At 47.3% G+C, this 25,511-nt stretch overlaps 1 protein-coding gene across 5 annotated transcripts in view; it reads right to left on the bottom strand.

The window, feature by feature from the left end:
• LOC118373188 (transportin-1) overlaps positions 1–25,511 on the bottom strand; it is a 426,516-nt gene that overhangs the window by 377,566 nt on the left and 23,439 nt on the right. For all 5 annotated transcript variants that reach the window (XR_008143021.1, XR_008143023.1, XR_008143022.1 and 2 more), the window contains exons 7-15: positions 25,385–25,466; positions 17,387–17,509; positions 15,699–15,817; positions 13,540–13,600; positions 13,015–13,201; positions 12,687–12,839; positions 11,522–11,747; positions 10,349–10,520; positions 9,563–9,649 (exon numbers count right to left, since the gene is read on the bottom strand). Coding sequence is in view for 1 of the 5 variants with exons in the window: in XM_052525447.1 (XP_052381407.1) it covers positions 9,563–9,649; positions 10,349–10,520; positions 11,522–11,747; positions 12,687–12,839; positions 13,015–13,201; positions 13,540–13,600; positions 15,699–15,817; positions 17,387–17,509; positions 25,385–25,466 (1,210 nt within the window). In the remaining 4 variants the exon portion in view is untranslated. The remainder of the gene's footprint in view (positions 1–9,562; positions 9,650–10,348; positions 10,521–11,521; positions 11,748–12,686; positions 12,840–13,014; positions 13,202–13,539; positions 13,601–15,698; positions 15,818–17,386; positions 17,510–25,384; positions 25,467–25,511) is intronic.

Raw genomic sequence — 25,511 nt, 5'->3', positions numbered from 1 at the left:
GTGAGGCTCACCTCTAGTAAAGGGAACATTATTAGACAGTGAGGCTCAACTCTAGTAAAGGGAACATTATTAGAGAACAGTGAGGCTCACCTCTAGTAAAGGGAACATTATTAGACAGTGAGGCTCACCTCTAGTAAAGGCAGCATTATATTAGAGAACAGTGAGGCTCACCTCTAGTAAAGGGAACATTATTAGAGGACAGTGAGGCTCACCTCTAGTAAAGGGAACATTAGAGGACAGTGAGGCTCACCTCTAGTAAAGGGAACATTATTAGACAGTGAGGCTCACCTCTAGTAAAGGGAACATTATTAGAGGACAGTGAGGCTCACCTCTAGTAAAGGGAACATTATTTAGAGAACAGTGAGGCTCACCTCTAGTAAAGGGAACATTATATTAGAGAACAGTGAGGCTCACCTCTAGTAAAGGGAACATTATTAGACAGTGAGGCTCACCTCTAGTAAAGGGAACATTATATTAGAGAACAGTGAGGCTCACCTCTAGTAAAGGGAACATTATTAGACAGTGAGGCCCAACTCTAGTAAAGGGAACATTATTAGACAGTGAGGCTCACCTCTAGTAAAGGGAACATTATTAGAGGACAGTGAGGCTCATCTCTAGTAAAGGGAACATTATTAGACAGTGAAGCTCACCTCTAGTAAAGGGAACATTATATTAGAGAACAGTGAGGCTCACCTCTAGTAAAGGGAACATTATATTAGAGAACAGTGAGGCTCACCTCTAGTAAAGGGTACATTATTAGACAGTGAGGCTCACCTCTAGTAAAGGGAACATTATTTGAGGACAGTGAGGCTCACCTCTAGTAAAGGGAACATTATTAGACAGTGAGGCTCACCTCTAGTAAAGGGAACATTATTAGACAGTGAGGCTCACCTCTAGTAAAGGGAACATTATTAGACAGTGAGGCTCACCTCTAGTAAAGGGAACATTATTAGACAGTGAGGCTCACCTCTAGTAAAGGGAACATTATTAGAGGACAGTGAGGCTCACCTCTAGTAAAGGGAACATTATTAGAGGACAGTGAGGCTCACCTCTAGTAAAGGGAACATTATTAGAGGACAGTGAGGCTCACCTCTAGTAAAGGGAACATTATTAGAGGACAGTGAGGCTCACCTCTAGTAAAGGGAACATTATTTGAGGACAGTGAGGCTCACCTCTAGTAAAGGGAACATTATTAGACAGTGAGGCTCACCTCTAGTAAAGGGAACATTATTTGAGGACAGTGAGGCTCACCTCTAGTAAAGGGAACATTATTAGACAGTGAGGCTCACCTCTAGTAAAGGGAACATTATATTAGAGAACAGTGAGGCTCACCTCTAGTAAAGGGAACATTATTAGACAGTGAGGCCCAACTCTAGTAAAGGGAACATTATTAGACAGTGAGGCTCACCTCCAGTAAAGGGAACATTATTAGAGGACAGTGAGGCTCACCTCTAGTAAAGGGAACATTATTAGACAGTGAGGCTCACCTCTAGTAAAGGGAACATTATTAGACAGTGAGGCTCACCTCTAGTAAAGGGAACATTATATTAGAGAACAGTGAGGCTCACCTCTAGTAAAGGGAACATTATATTAGAGAACAGTGAGGCTCACCTCTAGTAAAGGGAACATTATTAGACAGTGAGGCTCACCTCTAGTCTATAAAGGCAGCATTATATTAGAGAACAGTGAGGCTCACCTCTAGTAAAGGGAACATTATTAGACAGTGAGGCCCAACTCTAGTAAAGGGAACATTATTAGAGGACAGTGAGGCTCACCTCTAGTAAAGGGAACATTATTAGACAGTGAGGCTCACCTCTAGTAAAGGAACATTATTAGACAGTGAGGCTCACCTCTAGTAAAGGGAACATTATTAGAGGACAGTGAGGCTCACCTCTAGTAAAGGGAACATTATTAGACAGTGAGGCTCACCTCTAGTAAAGGGAACATTATTAGAGGACAGTGAGGCTCACCTCTAGTAAAGGGAACATTATATTAGAGAACAGTGAGGCTCACCTCTAGTAAAGGGAACATTATATTAGAGAACAGTGAGGCTCACCTCTAGTAAAGGGAACATTATATTAGAGAACAGTGAGGCTCACCTCTAGTAAAGGGAACATTATTAGACAGTGAGGCCCAACTCTAGTAAAGGGAACATTATTAGACAGTGAGGCTCACCTCTAGTAAAGGGAACATTATTAGAGGACAGTGAGGCTCACCTCTAGTAAAGGGAACATTATTAGACAGTGAGGCTCACCTCTAGTAAAGGGAACATTATATTAGAGAACAGTGAGGCTCACCTCTAGTAAAGGGAACATTATATTAGAGAACAGTGAGGCTCACCTCTAGTAAAGGGAACATTATTAGACAGTGAGGCTCACCTCTAGTAAAGGCAGCATTATATTAGAGAACAGTGAGGCTCACCTCTAGTAAAGGGAACATTATTAGAGGACAGTGAGGCTCACCTCTAGTAAAGGGAACATTATTAGACAGTGAGGCTCACCTCTAGTAAAGGGAACATTATTAGAGGACAGTGAGGCTCACCTCTAGTAAAGGGAACATTAGAGGACAGTGAGGCTCACCTCAAGTAAAGGGAACATTATTAGAGGACAGTGAGGCTCACCTCTAGTAAAGGGAACATTATTAGAGGACAGTGAGGCTCACCTCTAGTAAAGGGAACATTATTAGAGGACAGTGAGGCTCACCTCTAGTAAAGGGAACATTATTAGAGGACAGTGAGGCTCACCTCTAGTAAAGGGAACATTATTAGAGGACAGTGAGGCTCACCTCTAGTAAAGGGAACATTATTAGACAGTGAGGCTCACCTCTAGTAAAGGCAGCATTATATTAGAGAACAGTGAGGCTCACCTCTAGTAAAGGGAACATTATTAGACAGTGAGGCTCACCTCTAGTAAAGGGAACATTATTAGACAGTGAGGCTCACCTCTAGTAAAGGGAACATTATTAGAGGACAGTGAGGCTCACCTCTAGTAAAGGGAACATTATTTAGAGGACAGTGAGGCTCACCTCAAGTAAAGGGAACATTATTAGAGGACAGTGAGGCTCACCTCTAGTAAAGGGAACATTATTAGAGGACAGTGAGGCTCACCTCTAGTAAAGGGAACATTATTAGAGGACAGTGAGGCTCACCTCTAGTAAAGGGAACATTATTAGAGGACAGTGAGGCTCACCTCTAGTAAAGGGAACATTATTAGAGGACAGTGAGGCTCACCTCTAGTAAAGGGAACATTATTAGAGGACAGTGAGGCTCACCTCTAGTAAAGGGAACATTATTAGAGGACAGTGAGGCTCACCTCTAGTAAAGGAACATTATTAGAGGACAGTGAGGCTCACCTCTAGTAAAGGGAACATTATTAGAGGACAGTGAGGCTCACCTCTAGTAAAGGGAACATTATTAGAGGACAGTGAGGCTCACCTCTAGTAAAGGGAACATTATTAGAGGACAGTGAGGCTCACCTCTAGTAAAGGGAACATTATTTGAGGACAGTGAGGCTCACCTCTAGTAAAGGGAACATTATTAGACAGTGAGGCTCACCTCTAGTAAAGGGAACATTATTTGAGGACAGTGAGGCTCACCTCTAGTAAAGGGAACATTATTAGACAGTGAGGCTCACCTCTAGTAAAGGGAACATTATTAGACAGTGAGGCTCACCTCTAGTAAAGGGAACATTATTAGACAGTGAGGCTCACCTCTAGTAAAGGGAACATTATTAGACAGTGAGGCTCACCTCTAGTAAAGGGAACATTATTTGAGGACAGTAAGGCTCACCTCTAGTAAAGGGAACATTATTTGAGGACAGTAAGGCTCACCTCTAGTAAAGGGAACATTATTAGACAGTGAGGCTCACCTCTAGTAAAGGGAACATTATTAGACAGTGAGGCTCACCTCTAGTAAAGGGAACATTATTAGACAGTGAGGCTCACCTCTAGTAAAGGGAACATTATTAGATAGTGAGGCTCACCTCTAGTAAAGGGAACATTATTAGACAGTGAGTCTCACCTCTAGTAAAGGGAACATTATATTAGAGAACAGTGAGGCTCACCTCTAGTAAAGGGAACATTATTAGACAGTGAGGCTCACCTCTAGTAAAGGGAACATTATTAGACAGTGAGGCTCACCTCTAGTAAAGGGAACATTATTAGACAGTGAGGCTCACCTCTAGTAAAGGGAACCTTATTAGAGAACAAGGTGAGGCTCACCTCTAGTAAAGGGAACATTATATTAGAGGACAGTGAGGCTCACCTCTAGTAAAGGGAACATTATTAGAGGACAGTGAGGCTCACCTCTAGTAAAGGGAACATTATTAGAGGACAGTGAGGCTCACCTCTAGTAAAGGGAACATTATTTGAGGACAGTGAGGCTCACCTCTAGTAAAGGGAACATCATTAGACAGTGAGGCTCACCTCTAGTAAAGGGAACATTATTAGAGGACAGTGAGGCTCACCTCTAGTAAAGGGAACATTATTAGAGGACAGTGAGGCTCACCTCTAGTAAAGGGAACATTATTAGAGGACAGTGAGGCTCACCTCTAGTAAAGGGAACATTATTAGAGGACAGTGAGGCTCACCTCTAGTAAAGGGAACATTATTAGAGGACAGTGAGGCTCACCTCTAGTAAAGGGAACATTATTAGACAGTGAGGCTCACCTCTAGTAAAGGGAACATTATTTGAGGACAGTGAGGCTCACCTCTAGTAAAGGGAACATTATTAGACAGTGAGGCTCACCTCTAGTAAAGGGAACATTATTAGACAGTGAGGCTCACCTCTAGTAAAGGGAACATTATTAGAGGACAGTGAGGCTCACCTCTAGTAAAGGGAACATTATTTGAGGACAGTGAGGCTCACCTCTAGTAAAGGGAACATTATTAGACAGTGAGGCTCACCTCTAGTAAAGGGAACATTATTTGAGGACAGTGAGGCTCACCTCTAGTAAAGGGAACATTATTTGACAGTGAGGCTCACCTCTAGTAAAGGGAACATTATTAGACAGTGAGGCTCACCTCTAGTAAAGGGAACATTATATTAGAGAACAGTGAGGCTCACCTCTAGTAAAGGGAACATTATATTAGAGAACAGTGAGGCTCACCTCTAGTAAAGGCAGCATTATATTAGAGAACAGTGAGGCTCACCTCTAGTAAAGGGAACATTATATTAGAGAACAGTGAGGCTCACCTCTAGTAAAGGGAACATTATATTAGAGAACAGTGAGGCTCACCTCTAGTAAAGGCAGCATTATATTAGAGAACAGTGAGGCTCACCTCTAGTAAAGGGAACATTATTAGACAGTGAGGCCCAACTCTAGTAAAGGGAACATTATTAGACAGTGAGGCTCACCTCTAGTAAAGGGAACATTATTAGAGGACAGTGAGGCTCATCTCTAGTAAAGGGAACATTATTAGACAGTGAAGCTCACCTCTAGTAAAGGGAACATTATTAGACGGTGAGGCTCACCTCTAGTAAAGGGAACATTATATTAGAGAACAGTGAGGCTCACCTCTAGTAAAGGGAACATTATATTAGAGAACAGTGAGGCTCACCTCTAGTAAAGGGAACATTATTAGACAGTGAGGCTCACCTCTAGTAAAGGCAGCATTATATTAGAGAACAGTGAGGCTCACCTCTAGTAAAGGGAACATTATTAGACAGAGGCCCAACTCTAGTAAAGGGAACATTATTAGAGGACAGTGAGGCTCACCTCTAGTAAAGGGAACATTATTAGACAGTGAGGCTCACCTCTAGTAAAGGGAACATTATTAGACAGTGAGGCTCACCTCTAGTAAAGGGAACATTATTAGAGGACAGTGAGGCTCACCTCTAGTAAAGGAACATTAGAGGACAGTGAGGCTCACCTCTAGTAAAGGGAACATTATTAGACAGTGAGGCTCACCTCTAGTAAAGGGAACATTATTTGAGGACAGTGAGGCTCACCTCTAGTAAAGGGAACATTATTAGACAGTGAGGCTCACCTCTAGTAAAGGGAACATTATATTAGAGAACAGTGAGGCTCACCTCTAGTAAAGGGAACATTATATTAGAGAACAGTGAGGCTCACCTCTAGTAAAGGGAACATTATATTAGAGAACAGTGAGGCTCACCTCTAGTAAAGGGAACATTATTAGACAGTGAGGCTCACCTCTAGTAAAGGCAGCATTATATTAGAGAACAGTGAGGCTCACCTCTAGTAAAGGGAACATTATTAGACAGTGAGGCTCAACTCTAGTAAAGGGAACATTATTAGAGGACAGTGAGGCTCACCTCTAGTAAAGGGAACATTATTAGACAGTGAGGCTCACCTCTAGTAAAGGGAACATTATTAGACAGTGAGGCTCACCTCTAGTAAAGGGAACATTATTAGAGGACAGTGAGGCTCACCTCTAGTAAAGGGAACATTAGAGGACAGTGAGGCTCACCTCTAGTAAAGGAACATTATTAGACAGTGAGGCTCACCTCTAGTAAAGGGAACATTATTAGAGGACAGTGAGGCTCACCTCTAGTAAAGGGAACATTATATTAGAGAACAGTGAGGCTCACCTCTAGTAAAGGGAACATTATATTAGAGAACAGTGAGGCTCACCTCTAGTAAAGGGAACATTATTAGACAGTGAGGCTCACCTCTAGTAAAGGCAGCATTATATTAGAGAACAGTGAGGCTCACCTCTAGTAAAGGGAACATTATTAGACAGTGAGGCCCAACTCTAGTAAAGGGAACATTATTAGACAGTGAGGCTCACCTCTAGTAAAGGGAACATTATTAGAGGACAGTGAGGCTCACCTCTAGTAAAGGGAACATTATTAGACAGTGAGGCTCACCTCTAGTAAAGGGAACATTATATTAGAGAACAGTGAGGCTCACCTCTAGTAAAGGGAACATTATATTAGAGAACAGTGAGGCTCACCTCTAGTAAAGGAACATTATTAGACAGTGAGGCTCACCTCTAGTAAAGGCAGCATTATATTAGAGAACAGTGAGGCTCACCTCTAGTAAAGGGAACATTATTAGACAGTGAGGCTCACCTCTAGTAAAGGGAACATTATTAGACAGTGAGGCTCACCTCTAGTAAAGGGAACATTATTAGAGGACAGTGAGGCTCACCTCTAGTAAAGGGAACATTATTAGAGGACAGTGAGGCTCACCTCAAGTAAAGGGAACATTATTAGAGGACAGTGAGGCTCACCTCTAGTAAAGGGAACATTATTAGAGGACAGTGAGGCTCACCTCTAGTAAAGGGAACATTATTAGAGGACAGTGAGGCTCACCTCTAGTAAAGGGAACATTATTAGAGGACAGTGAGGCTCACCTCTAGTAAAGGGAACATTATTAGAGGACAGTGAGGCTCACCTCTAGTAAAGGGAACATTATTAGAGGACAGTGAGGCTCACCTCTAGTAAAGGGAACATTATTAGAGGACAGTGAGGCTCACCTCTAGTAAAGGGAACATTATTAGAGGACAGTGAGGCTCACCTCTAGTAAAGGGAACATTATTAGAGGACAGTGAGGCTCACCTCTAGTAAAGGGAACATTATTAGAGGACAGTGAGGCTCACCTCTAGTAAAGGGAACATTATTAGAGGACAGTGAGGCTCACCTCTAGTAAAGGGAACATTATTAGAGGACAGTGAGGCTCACCTCTAGTAAAGGGAACATTATTAGAGGACAGTGAGGCTCACCTCTAGTAAAGGGAACATTATTAGAGGACAGTGAGGCTCACCTCTAGTAAAGGGAACATTATTAGAGGACAGTGAGGCTCACCTCTAGTAAAGGGAACATTATTTGAGGACAGTGAGGCTCACCTCTAGTAAAGGGAACATTATTAGACAGTGAGGCTCACCTCTAGTAAAGGGAACATTATTTGAGGACAGTGAGGCTCACCTCTAGTAAAGGGAACATTATTAGACAGTGAGGCTCACCTCTAGTAAAGGGAACATTATTAGACAGTGAGACTCACCTCTAGTAAAGGGAACATTATTAGACAGTGAGGCTCACCTCTAGTAAAGGGAACATTATTAGACAGTGAGACTCACCTCTAGTAAAGGGAACATTATTTGAGGACAGTAAGGCTCACCTCTAGTAAAGGGAACATTATTTGAGGACAGTAAGGCTCACCTCTAGTAAAGGGAACATTATTAGACAGTGAGGCTCACCTCTAGTAAAGGGAACATTATTAGACAGTGAGGCTCACCTCTAGTAAAGGGAACATTATTAGACAGTGAGGCTCACCTCTAGTAAAGGGAACATTATATTAGAGAACAGTGAGGCTCACCTCTAGTAAAGGGAACATTATTAGACAGTGAGGCTCACCTCTAGTAAAGGGAACATTATTAGACAGTGAGGCTCACCTCTAGTAAAGGGAACCTTATTAGAGAACAAGGTGAGGCTCACCTCTAGTAAAGGGAACATTATATTAGAGGACAGTGAGGCTCACCTCTAGTAAAGGGAACATTATTAGAGGACAGTGAGGCTCACCTCTAGTAAAGGGAACATTATTAGAGGACAGTGAGGCTCACCTCTAGTAAAGGGAACATTATTAGAGGACAGTGAGGCTCACCTCTAGTAAAGGGAACATTATTAGACAGTGAGGCTCACCTCTAGTAAAGGGAACATTATTAGAGGACAGTGAGGCTCACCTCTAGTAAAGGGAACATTATTAGAGGACAGTGAGGCTCACCTCTAGTAAAGGGAACATTATTAGAGGACAGTGAGGCTCACCTCTAGTAAAGGGAACATTATTAGAGGACAGTGAGGCTCACCTCTAGTAAAGGGAACATTATTAGAGGACAGTGAGGCTCACCTCTAGTAAAGGGAACATTATTAGACAGTGAGGCTCACCTCTAGTAAAGGGAACATTATTAGAGGACAGTGAGGCTCACCTCTAGTAAAGGGAACATTATTAGACAGTGAGGCTCACCTCTAGTAAAGGGAACATTATTAGACAGTGAGGCTCACCTCTAGTAAAGGGAACATTATATTAGAGAACAGTGAGGCTCACCTCTAGTAAAGGGAACATTATTAGACAGTGAGGCCCAACTCTAGTAAAGGGAACATTATTAGAGGACAGTGAGGCTCACCTCTAGCAAAGGGAACATTATTAGAGGACAGTGAGGCTCACCTCTAGTAAAGGGAACATTATTAGACAGTGAGGCCCAACTCTAGTAAAGGGAACATTATTAGAGGACAGTGAGGCTCACCTCTAGCAAAGGGAACATTATTAGAGGACAGTGAGGCTCACCTCTAGTAAAGGGAACATTATTAGACAGTGAGGCTCACCTCTAGTAAAGGGAACATTATTAGACAGTGAGGCCCACCTCTAGTAAAGGGAACATTATTTTAGGACAGTGAGGCTCACCTCTAGTAAAGGGAACCTTAATAGAGGACAGTGAGGCTCACCTCTAGTAAAGGGAACCTTATTAGAGGACAGTGAGGCTCACCTCAAGTAAAGGGAACATTATTAGACAGTGAGGCCCACCTCTAGTAAAGGGAACCTTAGATAACAGGGTGAGGCTCACCTCTAGTAAAGGGAACCTTAGAGAACAGGGTGAGGCTCACCTCTAGTAAAGGGAACAGATCCTTGTCTTCGTCCTTCAGCTGGTTCCACTTTGCTATCAGTGGAGGCATCAGCATCTGAATGTACTCCTAAACACATACAGTAAAGCCCACATTAGACATCACAACTAAACACATACAGTAAAGCCCACATTAGACATCACAACTAAACACATACAGTAAAGCCCACATTAGACATCACAACTAAACACATTCAGTAAAGCCCACATTAGACATCAACTAAACACATACAGTAAAGCCCACATTAGAAATCACAACTAAACACATACAGTAAAGCCCACATTAGACATCACAACTAAACACATACAGTAAAGCCCACAGACATCACAACTAAACACATACAGTAAAGCCCACAGACATCACAACTAAACACATACAGTAAAGCCCACATTAGACATCACAACTAAACACATACAGTAAAGCCCACATTAGACATCACAACTAAACACATACAGTAAAGCCCACAGACATCACAACTAAACACATACAGTAAAGCCCACATTAGACATCACAACTAAACACATACAGTAAAGCCCACATTAGACATCACAACTAAACACATACAGTAAAGCCCACATTAGACATCACAACTAAACACATACAGTAAAGCCCACATTAGACATCACAACTAAACACATACAGTAAAGCCCACATTAGACATCACAACTAAACACATACAGTAAAGCCCACATTAGACGACAACAACTAAACACACAGCTGAAAGGTGTGTGTGTGTGTGTGTGTGTGTGTGTGTGTGCGTGCGTGCACCGGCTTGTTGAGGTGGTGTCCAACGGAGTCAGCGAGCGTCCCTATAGCATCGTACAGTATAAGCAGGTTCTTGTGTTGGTACTTGTTGAAGGCAAACACCAGAGTGTCCAGGATGTAGGCCAGGTAGGGAACCAACTCTGTACACGCCTCCTCTTCCAGAGTGGCAAAGGCACTGGGGGGAGATAGTGGAAACAGGGAAAGGAGAGAGAGAGAGGAGGGGGATAAGGCAGGAGAGAGAGGGGTGAGGGAGGGAGAGAGGAGGGGGATAAGGCAGGAGAGAGAGGGGTGAGGGAGGGAGAGAGGAGGGGGATAAGGCAGGAGAGAGAGGGGTGAGGGAGGGAGAGAGGAGGGGGATAAGGCAGGAGAGAGAGGGGTGAGGGAGGGAGAGAGGAGGGGGATAAGGCAGGAGAGAGAGGGGTGAGGGAGGGAGAGAGGAGGGGGATAAGGCAGGAGAGAGAGGGGTGAGGGAGGGAGAGAGGAGGGGGATAAGGCAGGAGAGAGGGGGTGAGGGAGGGAGAGAGGAGGGGATAAGGCAGGAGAGAGAGGGGTGAGGGAGGGAGAGAGGAGGGGATAAGGCAGGAGAGAGAGAGGGGGGTGAGGGAGGGAGAGAGGAGGGGATAAGGCAGGAGAGAGAGGGGTGAGGGAGGGAGAGAGGAGGGGGATAAGGCAGGAGAGAGAGGGGTGAGGGAGGGAGAGAGGAGGGGGATAAGGCAGGAGAGAGAGGGGTGAGGGAGGGAGAGAGGAGGGGGATAAGGCAGGAGAGAGAGGGGTGAGGGAGGGAGAAAGGAGGGGGATAAGACAGGAGAGAGAGGGGTGAGGGAGGGAGAAAGGAGGGGGATAAGGCAGGAGAGAGAGGGGTGAGGGAGGGAGAGAGGAGGGGGATAAGGCAGGAGAGAGAGGGGTGAGGGAGGGAGAGAGGAGGGGGATAAGGCAGGAGAGAGAGGGGTTTAGAACACCACTTTGCAGTCAAGCTGTTCTTTTTGAACTGTTGTTCAAAAACTTTTGATTGTATCAACTGATCGTCACATTGATCATCATCTTTACTTCAACTCCCAGGACTGCCGTCCCCAGCTTTAAAACCCAGAGCCACTTATTACTGATCATTTACATATAAATCAGACTTCTGGTCAAACATAACCACAGCTACCAACAGCTGACCACATACTGACTCACCTGCAGGCGGCCTCCTGCACCCTCTTGTTGGAGTCCAGGATGCGTTTGAGGAGCTCAGTCATCAGTGGCTTCAGATAGGTGTCAGGAGGCTGGCTGACCACCCAGTGGGCATATCGACTCAGGGTCCAGCAGGTGATGGAGCGCACCAGGGCCTTCTCATCACTCAGACACTGCACCAGGTGGGGGATGAGCTCTGGCAGGTAGGGGATCATACCCTGCATACAACCTGGGAAAATGACATGGGGTTAGACTATTGGGTTCCACTGGCTTTAAGATCAGTGGTGAAAATGGTGGAGAGAGATAGTCTTGTTTAGTCCTTTGTTCAGGTTGCATGGTAGAATACCCCTCATAGCTAGAATTAAGCAACTTACTGACCCACACAAGTGGATAAACACACTGTACATTCTCTTTCACCACTGTATAGTCTATCACTTCCTCCCCCTCCCAGTCTCTGCTAGTCCTTACCCTCAGCGATGGCCCCCAGGACCAGTATACCAGTCTCTGCTAGTCCTTACCCTCAGCGATGGCCCCCAGGACCAGTATACCAGTCTCTGCTAGTCCTTACCCTCAGCGATGGCCCCCAGGACCAGTATACCAGTCTCTGCTAGTCCTTACCCTCAGCGATGGACCCCAGGACCAGTATACTAGTCTCTGCCAGTCCTTACCCTCAGCAGAGGCCCCCAGGACCAGTATACCAGTCTCTGCTAGTCCTTACCCTCAGCGGTGGCCCCCAGGATCAGTATACCTGTCTCTGCTAGTCCTTACCCTCAGCGATGGTCCCCAGGACCAGTATACCAGTCTCTGCTTGTCCTTACCCTCAGCGATGGCCCCCAGGACCAGTATACCAGTCTCTGCTTGTCCTTACCCTCAGCGGTGGCCCCCAGGACCAGTATACCAGTCTCTGCTTGTCCTTACACTTAGCGGTGGTCCCCAGGACCAGTATACCAGTCTCTGCTAGTCCTTACCCTCAGCGATGGCCCCCAGGACCAGTATACCAGTCTCTGCTAGTCTTTACCCTCAGCGATGGCCCCCGGGACCAGTATACCAGTCTCTGCTAGTCCTTACCCTCAGCGATGGCCCCCAGGACCAGTATACTAGTCTCTGCTAGTCTTTACCCTCAGCGATGGCCTCCGGGACCAGTATACCAGTCTCTGCTAGTCCTTACCCTCAGCGATGGCCCCCAGGACCAGTATACCAGACTCCTTGATGACCCACTCTGGGTGGAAGAGGAGCTCTTTGAGGAGAGGCAGGATGGGGAGGAGCAGGTCGTCTCTGAACACGTTTGCCAACACGTCCAACGCTGCTGCTGAACACTTACCTGGAGACAGTGAGAGGGGACGCGTTAATAAACAGAGGTACACAGACACGCACACAAAAAGGTCAACAATACCGATGGCACGAGAGGGAGCGAGCGCGAGACAGAGAAAAAAAGAGTAAGCGAGACAAAGCAAGAAAAGCAGAAGAGAAAACCAGATAATCAGAGGTCCACTTACGGAGGTTCCAGTCAGAGATGGTGTCATCATCGTCCAGGTCATCATCATCGTCATCGTCGTCATCGTCCTCGATGCCATCGCGGTCGCCCTCGTGCTGCTGGGCAACAGTACGGGAGCGGTGGAACCTGGGCCTGATGTCCTGCTCGTTGTCAGGGATGGCCTCATCATCATCCTCGTCCACATCACCCTGACCACACACACAGTTCCACACTTGTAAGGGTACACACACAAAGGTTTGCAATTCTAACTATTGATACTACTTTAAGACAATGAGCTGCCTTCAGGCCTGTAGCCATCAGTTCACATATCAGACTATCTAAACAGCAGACAGAGACACATACATATTTATGTATGTATAAATATGAATTTCATTGTAACCATAGTGACAGACCCGTGACAGGACCTACACAGAGCCAGGGTTGAGACCCAGGGCTAAGGTGTGATGTGTCTAGTACATAACCACAAGGTGCAGTCCAGCAGAAAGCCATAGATCAATTTCCTGGCTCAAACTCAGAGCAGACTGACCTTGAGCAGAATGATGTCGATCTCGGAGTACTTCATCCCGTTGACGAGCACCGGAATCAGCCTGGAACAGACAGGGATCGACAGGTGGAGGATGGGGGAGAGGGAGCATGGAGGTGATGGGGGAGAGGGAGCATGGAGGGGATAGAGGAGAGGGAGCATGGAGGGGATGGGGGAGAGGGAGCATGGAGGGGATGGGGGAGAGGGAGCATGGAGGGGATGGGGGAGAGGGAGCATGGAGGGGATGGGGGAGAGGGAGCATGGAGGGGATGGGGGAGAGGGAGCATGGAGGGGATGGGGGAGAGGGAGCATGGAGGGGATGGGGGAGAGGGAGCATGGAGGGGATGGAGGAGCGGGAGCATGGAGGGGATGGGGGAGAGGGAGCATGGAGGGGATGGAGGAGAGGGAGCATGGAGGGGATGGGGAGAGGGAGCATGGAGGGGATGGGGGAGAGGGAGCATGGAGGGGATGGGGAGAGGGAGCACGGAGGATGGGGAGAGGGAGCACGGAGGGGATGGGGGAGAGGGAGCACGGAGGGGATGGAGGAGAGGGAGCACGGAGGGGATGGTAGAGAGGAGCATGGAGGGGGATGGTAGAGAGGGAGCATGGAGGGGTTGGTAGAGAGGGACCATGGAGGGGTTGGTAGGAGAGGGACCATGGAGGGGATGGGGGAGAGGGAGCATGGAGGGGATGGGGAGAGGGGAGCATGGAGGGGTTGGTAGAGAGGGAGCATGGAGGGATGGTAGAGAGGGAGCATGGAGGGGGTTGGTAGAGAGGGAGCATGGAGGGGGTTGGTAGAGAGGGAGCATGAGGGGATGGGGGAGAGGGTTGGTAGAGAGGGAGCATGGAGGGGGTTTGTAGAGAGGGAGCATGGAGGGGGTTTGTAGAGAGGGAGCATGGAGGAGGTTTGTAGAGAGGGAGCATGGAGGGGGTTGGTAGAGAGGGAGCATGGAGGGGGTGGAGGAGAGGGAGCATGGAGGGGGTGGGGGAGAGGGAGCATGGAGGGGATGGAGGAGAGGGAGCATGGAGGGGATGGGGAGAGGGAGCATGGAGGGGATGGAGGAGAGGGAGCATGGAGGGGATGGTGGAGAGGGAGCATGGAGGGGTTGGTAGAGAGGGAGCATGGAGGGGATGGGGAGAGGGAGCATGGAGGGGATGGAGGAGAGGGAGCATGGAGGGGATGGTAGAGAGGGAGCATGGAGGGGATGGTAGAGAGGGAGCATGGAGGGGATGGTAGAGAGGGAGCATGGAGGGGATGGTAGAGAGGGAGCATGGAGGGGATGGGGAGAGGGAGCATGGAGGGGATGGAGGAGAGGGAGCATGGAGGGGATGGTAGAGAGGGAGCATGGAGGGGGTGGAGGAGAGGGAGCATGGAGGGGATGGGGGAGACGTAGCATGGAGGGGATCGGGGAGACGGGAGCATGGAGGGGATGGGGGAGAGGGAGCATGGAGGGGATGGGGAGAGGGAGCATGGAGGGGATGGAGGAGAGGGAGCATGGAGGGGATGGAGGAGAGGGAGCATGGAGGGGATGGAGGAGAGGGAGCATGGAGGGAGTTGGTAGAGAGGGAGCATGGAGGGGGTTGGTAGAGAGGGAGCATGGAGGGGATGGGGGAGAGGGAGCATGGAGGGGGTTGGTAGAGAGGGAGCATGGAGGGGATGGTAGAGAGGGAGCATGGAGGGGGTTGGTAGAGAGGGAGCATGGAGGGATGGGGGAGAGGGAGCATGGAGGGGGTTGGTAGAGAGGGAGCATGGAGGGGGTTTGTAGAGAGGGAGCATGGAGGGGGTTTGTAGAGAGGGAGCATGGAAGGGGTTGGTAGAGAGGGAGCATGGAGGGGGTTGGTAGAGAGGGAGCATGGAGGGGGTTGGTAGAGAGGGAGCATGGAGGGGGTTTGTAGAGAGGGAGCATGGAGGGGGTTTGTAGAGAGGGAGCATGGAGGGGGTTGGTAGAGAGGGAGCATGGAAGGGGTTGGTAGAGAGGGAGCAGGAGACAGGAGAGGGAGAGGAGAGGGGACAGGCAACATTAATGTCAGCAGTGTCACCATTGTGTCACAGATGAGCTCTAACAGCTATGGCTCTGACCAACAGCCAGGGTGACAGGATGAGGACAGTACACCGGGGGAGGCCTAGAATGACAGCTTTTGTATGTATGTGTGTTACTCACTTGGAGAGGTGGTTACACAGCACATCCTTACAGACAGGCTGTTCAGCCAGTGTCAGCCAGAACTCACAGGCCTCCAGAGCCACGTTCTCATCCTGGTCCTGAGTCCTCTGCAGCATGTACTGAGGAGTGGACCATGGGAAATGTAGTACTATTAGCATTATATTTGTAATTCACTACCTCAATCAATATTCAGGATTCATTTCAAGGCCAGGAGCTGGGCAGCCACAATCACATGACAGATTATGGATGAACCTGTCTGGAGAATAAAAGCTTTCAGATGAACCTGTCTGGAGAATAAAAGCTTTCAGATGAACCTGTCTGGAGAATAAAACCTGCTTTCAGATGAACCTGTCTGGAGAATAAAAGCTTTCAGATGAACCTGTCTGGAGAATTAAAACCTGCAGATGAACCTGTCTGGAGAATTAAAGCTTTCAGATGAACCTGTCTGGAGAATTAAAGCTTTCAGATGAACCTGTCTGGAGAATTAAAACCTGCAGATGAACCTGTCTGGAGAATGAAAGCTTCCAGATGAACCTGTCTGGAGAATGAAAGCTTCCAGATGAACCTGTCTGGAGAATGAAAGCTTTCAGATGAACCTGTCTGGAGAATAAAAGCTTTCAGATGAACCTGTCTGGAGAATAAAAGCTTTCAGATGAACCTGTCAGGAAGATAAAAGCTTTCAGATGAACCTGTCTGGAGAATAAAAGCTTTCAGATGAACCTGTCTAGAGAATTAAAGCTTTCAGATGAACCTGTCTGGAGAATAAAAGCTTTCAGATGAACCTGTCTGGAGAATAAAAGCTTTCAGATGAACCTGTCTGGAGAATGAAAGCTTTCAGATGAACCTGTCTGGAGAATGAAAGCTTTCAGATGAACCTGTCTGGAGAATTAAAGCTTTCAGATGAACCTGTCTGGAGAATTTAAACTGTGTGTACACTACAACATTTTGGCCGTGGTTTAGCTGTCCCAGACAAGTTTTTGAGATCGTAGACAAAATACCCATGTCGTTGCGGTTACCGACACTTTTTTTAATGTGAGCGGGTCAGAGATGCAATCTAAGGGCTACCGCTCCATCTTTGAGCAGTCCCAGACGTCACGATATTTTCGAGTATGTTTTGATTTTATCAGCACAAAATCGGCAATGCTCTTGGGTGAGATGTGCAACGACAAGTTTTCAGAACGTGATCATCAATAGCCAATGAGAGCTGGCCAGAGAAGAAGCCAGTGAGATGCTGACGTTGTATCACATCACCCAGAATGTGTAGACTCTGGAGCAGGAGCTATGACTACTACTAGTATGTGTATTGTACTTGCCTTTAACCAAAGTGTCAAATCGTTACAGCTCTGAAGTTCACAAGCAATGTTATTCAATTCAAAATGTTGGCTATATCTTTCAACTCTGTATGGCAAGCGTGAATGTCTAACTGAACCTTTATGAGGCTGCTTTGAGCCACAGCTCGTAGCTACGTTAAATCGTATCACATCATTGTTTGGTATAGAGAATCCTCACGACCAAGTGAAGAATTGTATTATGTGCGACACGTCTGTGCCAGATGGTTAGCTTGCGCAACACTATGTTGGCAATGTGAGAGGCTCAGTGATGTTAGGATTTTGAAAGTCCTGTAGTGTACACCAGGCATTACAGAATACAAGCTCAAGTCCTACCCCCCGCCCCAGTACCATTCTCACCTCTATGATGTTGTGCATGTGCGGTAGGAGACGGTCCATGCGGACTTCCAGCAGCATGACCAGAGCTCTGCAAACGTTCTTCCTCACCTCTGGCTCCTCATCAGTCGCCAGGGCAAACAGGTTCTACAGGGAGGGAGGAGGGTCAAACATCAAAACACAAGCACACATACTAGTCCCAACTTTCATTACTTGAAGATGCATCCTGTGTTTTTTGACATTGCATTACTAATGAAGGATAGCAGACATTGGCTTTTTTTTTTGTAAGTATTTGACACAGAGCCAAGGAAAGGAGAACAGAATATCTTCATATGTCATGAGTTCTGACCAGGACCTGTAACCATAGAGGGTCTCATAATATAAAATTGTTCATAAGTGGTGAGAATATAGACATTTTACTCCTACTCTTAAGGGTAAAAATAAAAGCTTTGCATGAAGCCTCTTTAGTCATAAGAGTCCCACCTCGTGGACAGATATTTAGAACACCTCATGAGCTGTTCTAATCAGTTAAGAGTTACCAGCAGGTGTCCTGATAATAGAAAAACGTAGCGAGTCAGTGGTTCCTGCACCACATGCAATTGCTTTGGAGTTGTTAAAATAATGTTTTGATATTTCTATATAATCCATCTGTAAATAATCTAGATCTACATGCAACAGTATCTCTTGTGCCTTTGACAATGATTTCATATGAGGCCTATTTCACATCATATGCCTACATACTTATAACCACTAGGCTAATAAATAAAAACATGTTTTTCTTTATTATTTAATTATCTATACTGAACAAAAATATAAATGCAACATGTAAAATGTTGGTCCCATGTTTCATAAGCTGAAATAAAAGATCCCAGAAATGTTCCATATGCACAAAAAGCTTATTTCTCTTAAATTTTGTGCATACATTTGTTCTCCTTTGCCAAGATAGTTGATCCATCTGTCTGGTGTGGAATATCAAGAAGCTGATAAAACAGCATGATCATTACCGAGGTTAGCTAGCCAGCTATTTGTCGTCCTTAACGTAGGAGACTCTGCTAGCTAGCCAACAGCTAACAGCTAGCCAACGTCTACTGAATAGAATTCAACAACCCGGTCGCATTCACAGGTAGTATCACATTTTCATTTCATTTCATTACAGTACAACGGTTTGATTTGTTTGATCGTACATAGCTAGCTACATAGCCGTCTTTGTATCAAAGATAATTGTGTAGTCTAGAGCGATTTTCTAGGTTAGCTAGCCAGCTATTGTCGTTCTTTTAACGCAACGTAACGTAAACAACACTGCTAGCTAGCCAGCTAGCCCCCGAATAGCAGCACTGCAGAAACTATTACACTCAACGGAACGACTTGATTAGTGTAGTGTCAACAACGCCGCTACTGCCAGCTAGCCTACTCCAGCAGTACTGTATCATTTTAATCATTTTAGTCAATGAGATTCTTGCTACGTAAGCTTAACTTTCTGAACATTCGAGACGTGTAGTCCACTTGTCAATCCAATCTCCTTTGCATTAGCGTAGCCTCTTCTGTAGCCTGTCAACTATGTGTCTGTCTATCCCTGTTCTCTCCTCTCTGCACAGACCATACAAACGCTCCACACCGCGTGGCCGCGGCCACCCTAATCTGGTGGTCCCAGCGCGCACGACCCACGTGGAGTTCCAGGTCTCCGGTAGCCTCTGGAACTGCCAATCTGCGGCCAACAAGGCAGAGTTCATCTCAGCCTATGCCTCCCTCCAGTCCCTCGACTTCTTGGCACTGACGGAAACATGGATCACCACAGACAACACTGCTACTCCTACTGCTCTCTCTTCGTCCGCCCACGTGTTCTCGCACACCCGAGAGCTTCTGGTCAGCGGGGTGGTGGCACCGGGATCCTCATCTCTCCCAAGTGGTCATTCTCTCTTTCTCCCCTCACCCATCTGTCTATCGCCTCCTTTGAATTCCATGCTGTCACAGTTACCAGCCCTTTCAAGCTTAACATCCTTATCATTTATCGCCCTCCAGGTTCCCTCGGAGAGTTCATCAATGAGCTTGATACCTTGATAAGCTCCTTTCCTGAGGACGGCTCACCTCTCACAGTGCTGGGCGACTTTAACCTCCCCACGTCTACCTTTGACTCATTCCTCTCTGCCTCCTTCTTTCCACTCCTCTCCTCTTTTGACCTCACCCTCTCACCTGCCCCCCCTACTCACAAGGCAGGCAATACGCTCGACCTCATCTTTACTAGATGCTGTTCTTCCACTAACCTCATTCCACTAACCTCATTGCAACCCTCCAAGTCTCCGACCACTACCTTGTATCCTTTTCCCTCTCGCTCTCATCTAACACCTCCCACACTGCCCCTACTCGAATGGTATCGCGCCGCCCCAACCTTCGCTCTCTCTCCCCCGCTACTCTCTCCTCTTCCATCCTATCATCTCTTCCCTCTGCTCATACCTTCTCCAACCTATCTCCTGATTCTGCCTCCTCAACCCTCCTCTCCTCCCTTTCTGCATCCTTTGACTCTCTATGTCCCCTATCCTCCAGGCCGGCGCGGTCCTCCCCTCCCGCCCCGTGGCTCGACGACTCATTGCGAGCTCACAGAACAGGGCTCCGGGCAGCTGAGCGGAAATGGAGGAAAACTCGCCTCCCTGCGGACCTGGCATCCTTTCACTCCCTCCTCTCTACATTTTCCTCCTCTGTCTCTGCTGCTAAAGCCATTTTCTACCACTCTAAATTCCAAGCATCTGCCTCTAACCCTAGGAAGCTCTTTGCCACCTTCTCCTCACTCCTGAATCCTCCTCCCCCTCCCCCCTCCTCCCTCTCTGCAGATGACTTCGTCAACCATTTTGAAAAGAAGGTCGACGACATCCGATCCTCGTTTGCTAAGTCAAACGGCACCGCTGGTTCTGCTCACACTGCCCTACCCTGTGCTCTGACCTCTTTCTCCCCTCTCTCTCCAGATGAAATCTCGCGTCTTGTGACGGCCGGCCGCCCAACAACCTGCCCGCTTGACCCTATCCCCTCCTCTCTTCTCCAGACCATTTCCGGAGACCTTCTCCCTTACCTCACCTCGCTCATCAACTCATCCCTGACCGCTGGCTACGTCCCTTCCGTCCTCAAGAGAGCGAGAGTTGCACCCCTTCTGAAAAAACCTAAACTCAACCCCTCCGATGTCAACAACTACAGACCAGTATCCCTTCTTTCTTTTCTCTCCAAAACTCTTGAACGTGCCGTCCTTGGCCAGCTCTCCCGCTATCTCTCTCTGAATGACCTTCTTGATCCAAATCAGTCAGGTTTCAAGACTAGTCATTCAACTGAGACTGCTCTTCTCTGTATCACGGAGGCGCTCCGCACCGCTAAAGCTAACTCTCTCTCCTCTGCTCTCATCCTTCTAGACCTATCGGCTGCCTTCGATACTGTGAACCATCAGATCCTCCTCTCCACCCTCTCCGAGTTGGGCATCTCCGGCGCGGCCCACGCTTGGATTGCGTCCTACCTGACAGGACGCTCCTACCAGGTGGCGTGGCGAGAATCTGTATCCTCACCACGCGCTCTCACCACTGGTGTCCCCCAGGGCTCTGTTCTAGCCCCTCTCCTATTCTCGCTATACACCAAGTCACTTGGCTCTGTCATAACCTCACATGGTCTCTCCTATCATTGCTATGCAGACGACACACAATTAATCTTCTCCTTTCCCCCTTCTGATGACCAGGTGGCGAATCGCATCTCTGCATGTCTGGCAGACATATCAGTGTGGATGACGGATCACCACCTCAAGCTGAACCTCGGCAAGACGGAGCTGCTCTTCCTCCCGGGGAAGGACTGCCCGTTCCATGATCTCGCCATCACGGTTGACAACACCATTGTGTCCTCCTCCCAGAGCGCTAAGAACCTTGGCGTGATCCTGGACAACACCCTGTCGTTCTCAACTAACATCAAGGCGGTGGCCCGTTCCTGTAGTTCATGCTCTACAACATCCGCAGAGTACGACCCTGCCTCACACAGGAAGCGGCGCAGGTCCTAATCCAGGCACTTGTCATCTCCCGTCTGGACTACTGCAACTCGCTGTTGGCTGGGCTCCCTGCCTGTGCCATTAAACCCCTACAACTCATCCAGAACGCCGTGTTCAACCTTCCCAAGTTCTCTCACGTCACCCCGCTCCTCCGCTCTCTCCACTGGCTTCCAGTTGAAGCTCGCATCTGCTACAAGACCATGGTGCTTGCCTACGGAGCTGTGAGGGGAACGGCACCTCAGTACCTCCAGGCTCTGATCAGGCCCTACACCCAAACAAGGGCACTGCGTTCATCCACCTCTGGCCTGCTCGCCTCCCTACCACTGAGGAAGTACAGTTCCCGCTCAGCCCAGTCAAAACTGTTCGCTGCTCTGGCCCCCAATGGTGGAACAAACTCCCTCACGACGCCAGGACAGCGGAGTCAATCACCACCTTCCGGAGACACCTGAAACCCCACCTCTTTAAGGAATACCTAGGATAGGATAAGTAATCCTCACCCCCCTTTAAGATTTAGATGCACTATTGTAAAGTGACTATTCTACTGGATGTCATAAGGTGAATGCACCAATTTGTAAGTCGCTCTGGATAAGAGCGTCTGCTAAATGACTTAAATGTAAATGTAAACCATTACACAGGCTCAACTTGTGCTGGGAACGCTGTTTATCTATGCAGTCACTTTACCCCCTACCTACATGTACAAATTACCTCGACGAACCTGTACCCCCACACATTGACTCTGTACCGGTACCCTATATATAGCCTCCACATTGACTCTGTACCGGTTCCCCCTAATATATAGCCTCCACATTGACTCGGTACCGGTACCCCGTATATAGCCAACACATTGACTCTGTACCGGTACCCCGTATATAGCCTCCACATTGACTCTGTACCGGTACCCCGTATATAGCCTCCACATTGACTCTGTACCAGTACCCCCTGTATATAGCCTCCACATTGACTCTGTACCAGTACCCCCTGTATATAGCCTCCACATTGACTCGGTACCGGTACCCCGTATATAGCCTCCACATTGACTCGGTACCGGTACCCCGTATATAGCCTCCACATTGACTCTGTACCGGTACCCCATATATAGCCACCACATTGACTCTGTACCGGTACCCCGTATATAGCCTCCACATTGACTCGGTACCGGTACCCCGTATATAGCCACCACATTGACTCTGTACCGTAACACCCTTTATATAGCCTCCACATTGACTCTGTACCGGTACCCCGTATATAGCCTCCACATTGACTCTGTACCGTAACACCCTTTATATAGCCTCCACATTGACTCGGTACCGGTACCCGGTATATAGCCTCCACATTGACTCGGTACCGGTACCCCGTATATAGCCTCCACATTGACTCGGTACCGGTACCCCGTATATAGCCACCACATTGACTCGGTACCGGTACCCCGTATATAGCCTCCACATTGACTCGGTACCGGTACCCCGTATATAGCCACCACATTGACTTGGTACCGGTACCCCGTATATAGCCTCCACATTGACTCGGTACCGGTACCCCGTATATAGCCTCCACATTGACTCGGTACCGGTACCCCGTATATAGCCTCCACATTGACTCGGTACCGGTACCCTGTATATAGCCTCTTTATTGTGTTACTTTTTCATTTGATACCATTTTATTTAGTAAATATTTTCTTAACTCTATTCTTCAACTGTTGGTTGGTTGTTGGTTAAGAGTTTGTATGTAAGCATTTCATGGTAAGGTTGTATTCGGCGCATGTGACAAATAAAATTTGATTTAACAATAGAAGGCCTCTAAAATGTGCAGTTTTGTCACACAACACAATGCCACAGATGTGTCAAGTTGAGGGAGCATGCAATTGGCATGCCAACTGCAGGAATGTCCACCAGAGCTGTTGCCAGAGAATTGAATGTTAATTTCTCTACCATAAGCCACCTGCAACGTCTTTGTAGTAAATTTGGTAGTGTGTCCAACCGGCCTCACAACCACGGACCACGTGTAACCACGCCAGCCCAGGACCTCCACATCCGGCTTCTTCACCAGCACAAAAGCAAATAATCAGTGGTGTAAGCAGTAGTTATTTTCCCACGATAACGCCTCGATCAGACCGACAGCATCATTGCATTAATGATGCATAATAAATTCTGCAGTCAAACTTTTTCCATTATGTAATCCAACACTGTTACTGGATATGTGCAACAAAACTTTAACATTCACCTTTTGCTATTATTTCTGTCAAGTTTATGCATATGTTAGATGAATCCAACGTATGCGCCACACAGAAAACCAAACTCACTCCAACTGCCTCTGCAACGCAATGCTGCACAGCGGTCCATTGGAAAAGAATGTACAACGATGCCGTCGGTGTGATCGAGGCGTAAAGCTAGTAACGTTAGCTAACTTGTGTTGTAGTAGTCTGTAGTCTGACAACGGCGACGATAGCTGGAGCAGCAGTTATCAACTTCAAGGTGGATGTTGTTGCTAATTTATTAGCATCACCCTTTTCAAGATTTTGTTGCAGATCGCTTGCGGTTAGCTATCTCTTGAAAATAATGACTGTGAAACATTGTTGCATTTAAAAACCTTACATCACCCATTAGTGTGATGAATGTGATAAAATATATTTGTAAAGGGAAGTAATAGCTGGTTTGTTCATTTCTTTTTGGATATGAAATGGTTGTGCTTTTGTATTGTTCTGATTTCATGGGGCCTACTGAAGTGAATGGGCTGCTGATTCCTTAACATTATTAAATAACATACGCTGTGTGTGACTGCTAATGTGTACCAGCCACATACATCTGTGTGTTTGACCAAAACGGTCTCTCCCTCAGCACCATGGAGTGCACAGGTATTACAGTCGCTGTCCTTTCAGCACCACAAGCCTATCACCTTTGATGTAACACTTGTCGCTATTGGTCAGAGTGTAATAGTGGTGTCAGGCTACCATGGCTTGTGTAAATTGTGTCTTCCGTTTTACTGGTCTCATTATTTTATGCTCTGTGTCATGTGGTGTCCGTGCCAGTTTGGTCTCTGTGTGTGCGGCAGCCCAAAGCGTGTCCAGGACGGTTAGATTTATTCATAATGTAATCAAAAAGCATTGCTCCTCCTTCACTAAAACAGTCTGACTACAGAAGATATGTCAGGCACATTAAGTGATGCTATTTTCTGTTATTGTCTTGATTTTTGAGTTTGATGCAATGTTTTGCAAGAATTTTGGTCCCTCTGAAGCCCTAGGTCCTACACTGTATCTCAAGAGTAGCATTGCTGATCTCGGATCAGTTTAGCCATTCAGATCACTTTCTGTACCAATTAGAATACTATAAGCCTCTGGTCATCTACTGACCATCTCAGAGCCTGCTATCAACTCTGGCCTTCTGCCCATTATCACAAACAACTCACCAGTGAAAATAGCTCTAAAAAGCCCTACAGAAATAAACAGACACTTTATTTAGAGTATGCGAATTGGATTTCATGTGACCTGTGCCCCTTCTGCGCAGAGTGCCCTCTCTCTCACCCCCACAGCTGAAGACGTGACAGAGGGACTTTAAACAATAGCTCTTTATCTCCTATCCGCTTGCTGTATTGTCATTGTCACTGTGCGGTTGCTGGATGCATCCATCCTCATCCAGGGCCCAGCTGGCTGGAAGTTAAGCTCATCAGTGGTTAATGTGATCTAGTCCTAATGGATTATCAGCCCTGATCCAATCGGTGGAATTGGGGTTGGTGTACTGAACTGCAGCTATGGCTGGCTCTTGGTAGTGCAGTGTAGTGCTGCGTAGAGGCTCAGACCTAACCTACTGACACACTGTACTGAGAGCTGAGGCCATATACCTGCCTGCCTGGCTGGCTGCACTGAGAGCAGAGGCTAGTTGGGTGGGCTGTGTGCGTGTATGACTTGATTGCAGAAGGTTCATGGCATGTCTGACTTTGTGAGCATATTAGATAGTCACAGGGCTGTCTGGGGATTATGGGAGGTCAGACTGCAGAGGTCACGGCAGGGTCAGACTTGCCTCGATGAAGTCGTCGATGTGCAGCATTAGGGCCTGAGTCCTACTGATGATGAACTGGTTGACGCAGGCGATGGCATGAGACCTGCAACACCACAACAAGACAACAGAGCTCAACCTCACACCACCC

This window comes from Oncorhynchus keta, chromosome 9, assembly GCF_023373465.1.
Source record: "Oncorhynchus keta strain PuntledgeMale-10-30-2019 chromosome 9, Oket_V2, whole genome shotgun sequence".
Taxonomy (NCBI): Eukaryota; Metazoa; Chordata; class Actinopteri; order Salmoniformes; family Salmonidae; genus Oncorhynchus; species Oncorhynchus keta.
Note: the sequence above shows the minus strand (reverse complement) of the source record. Positions and strands in the feature narration are given on the sequence as shown.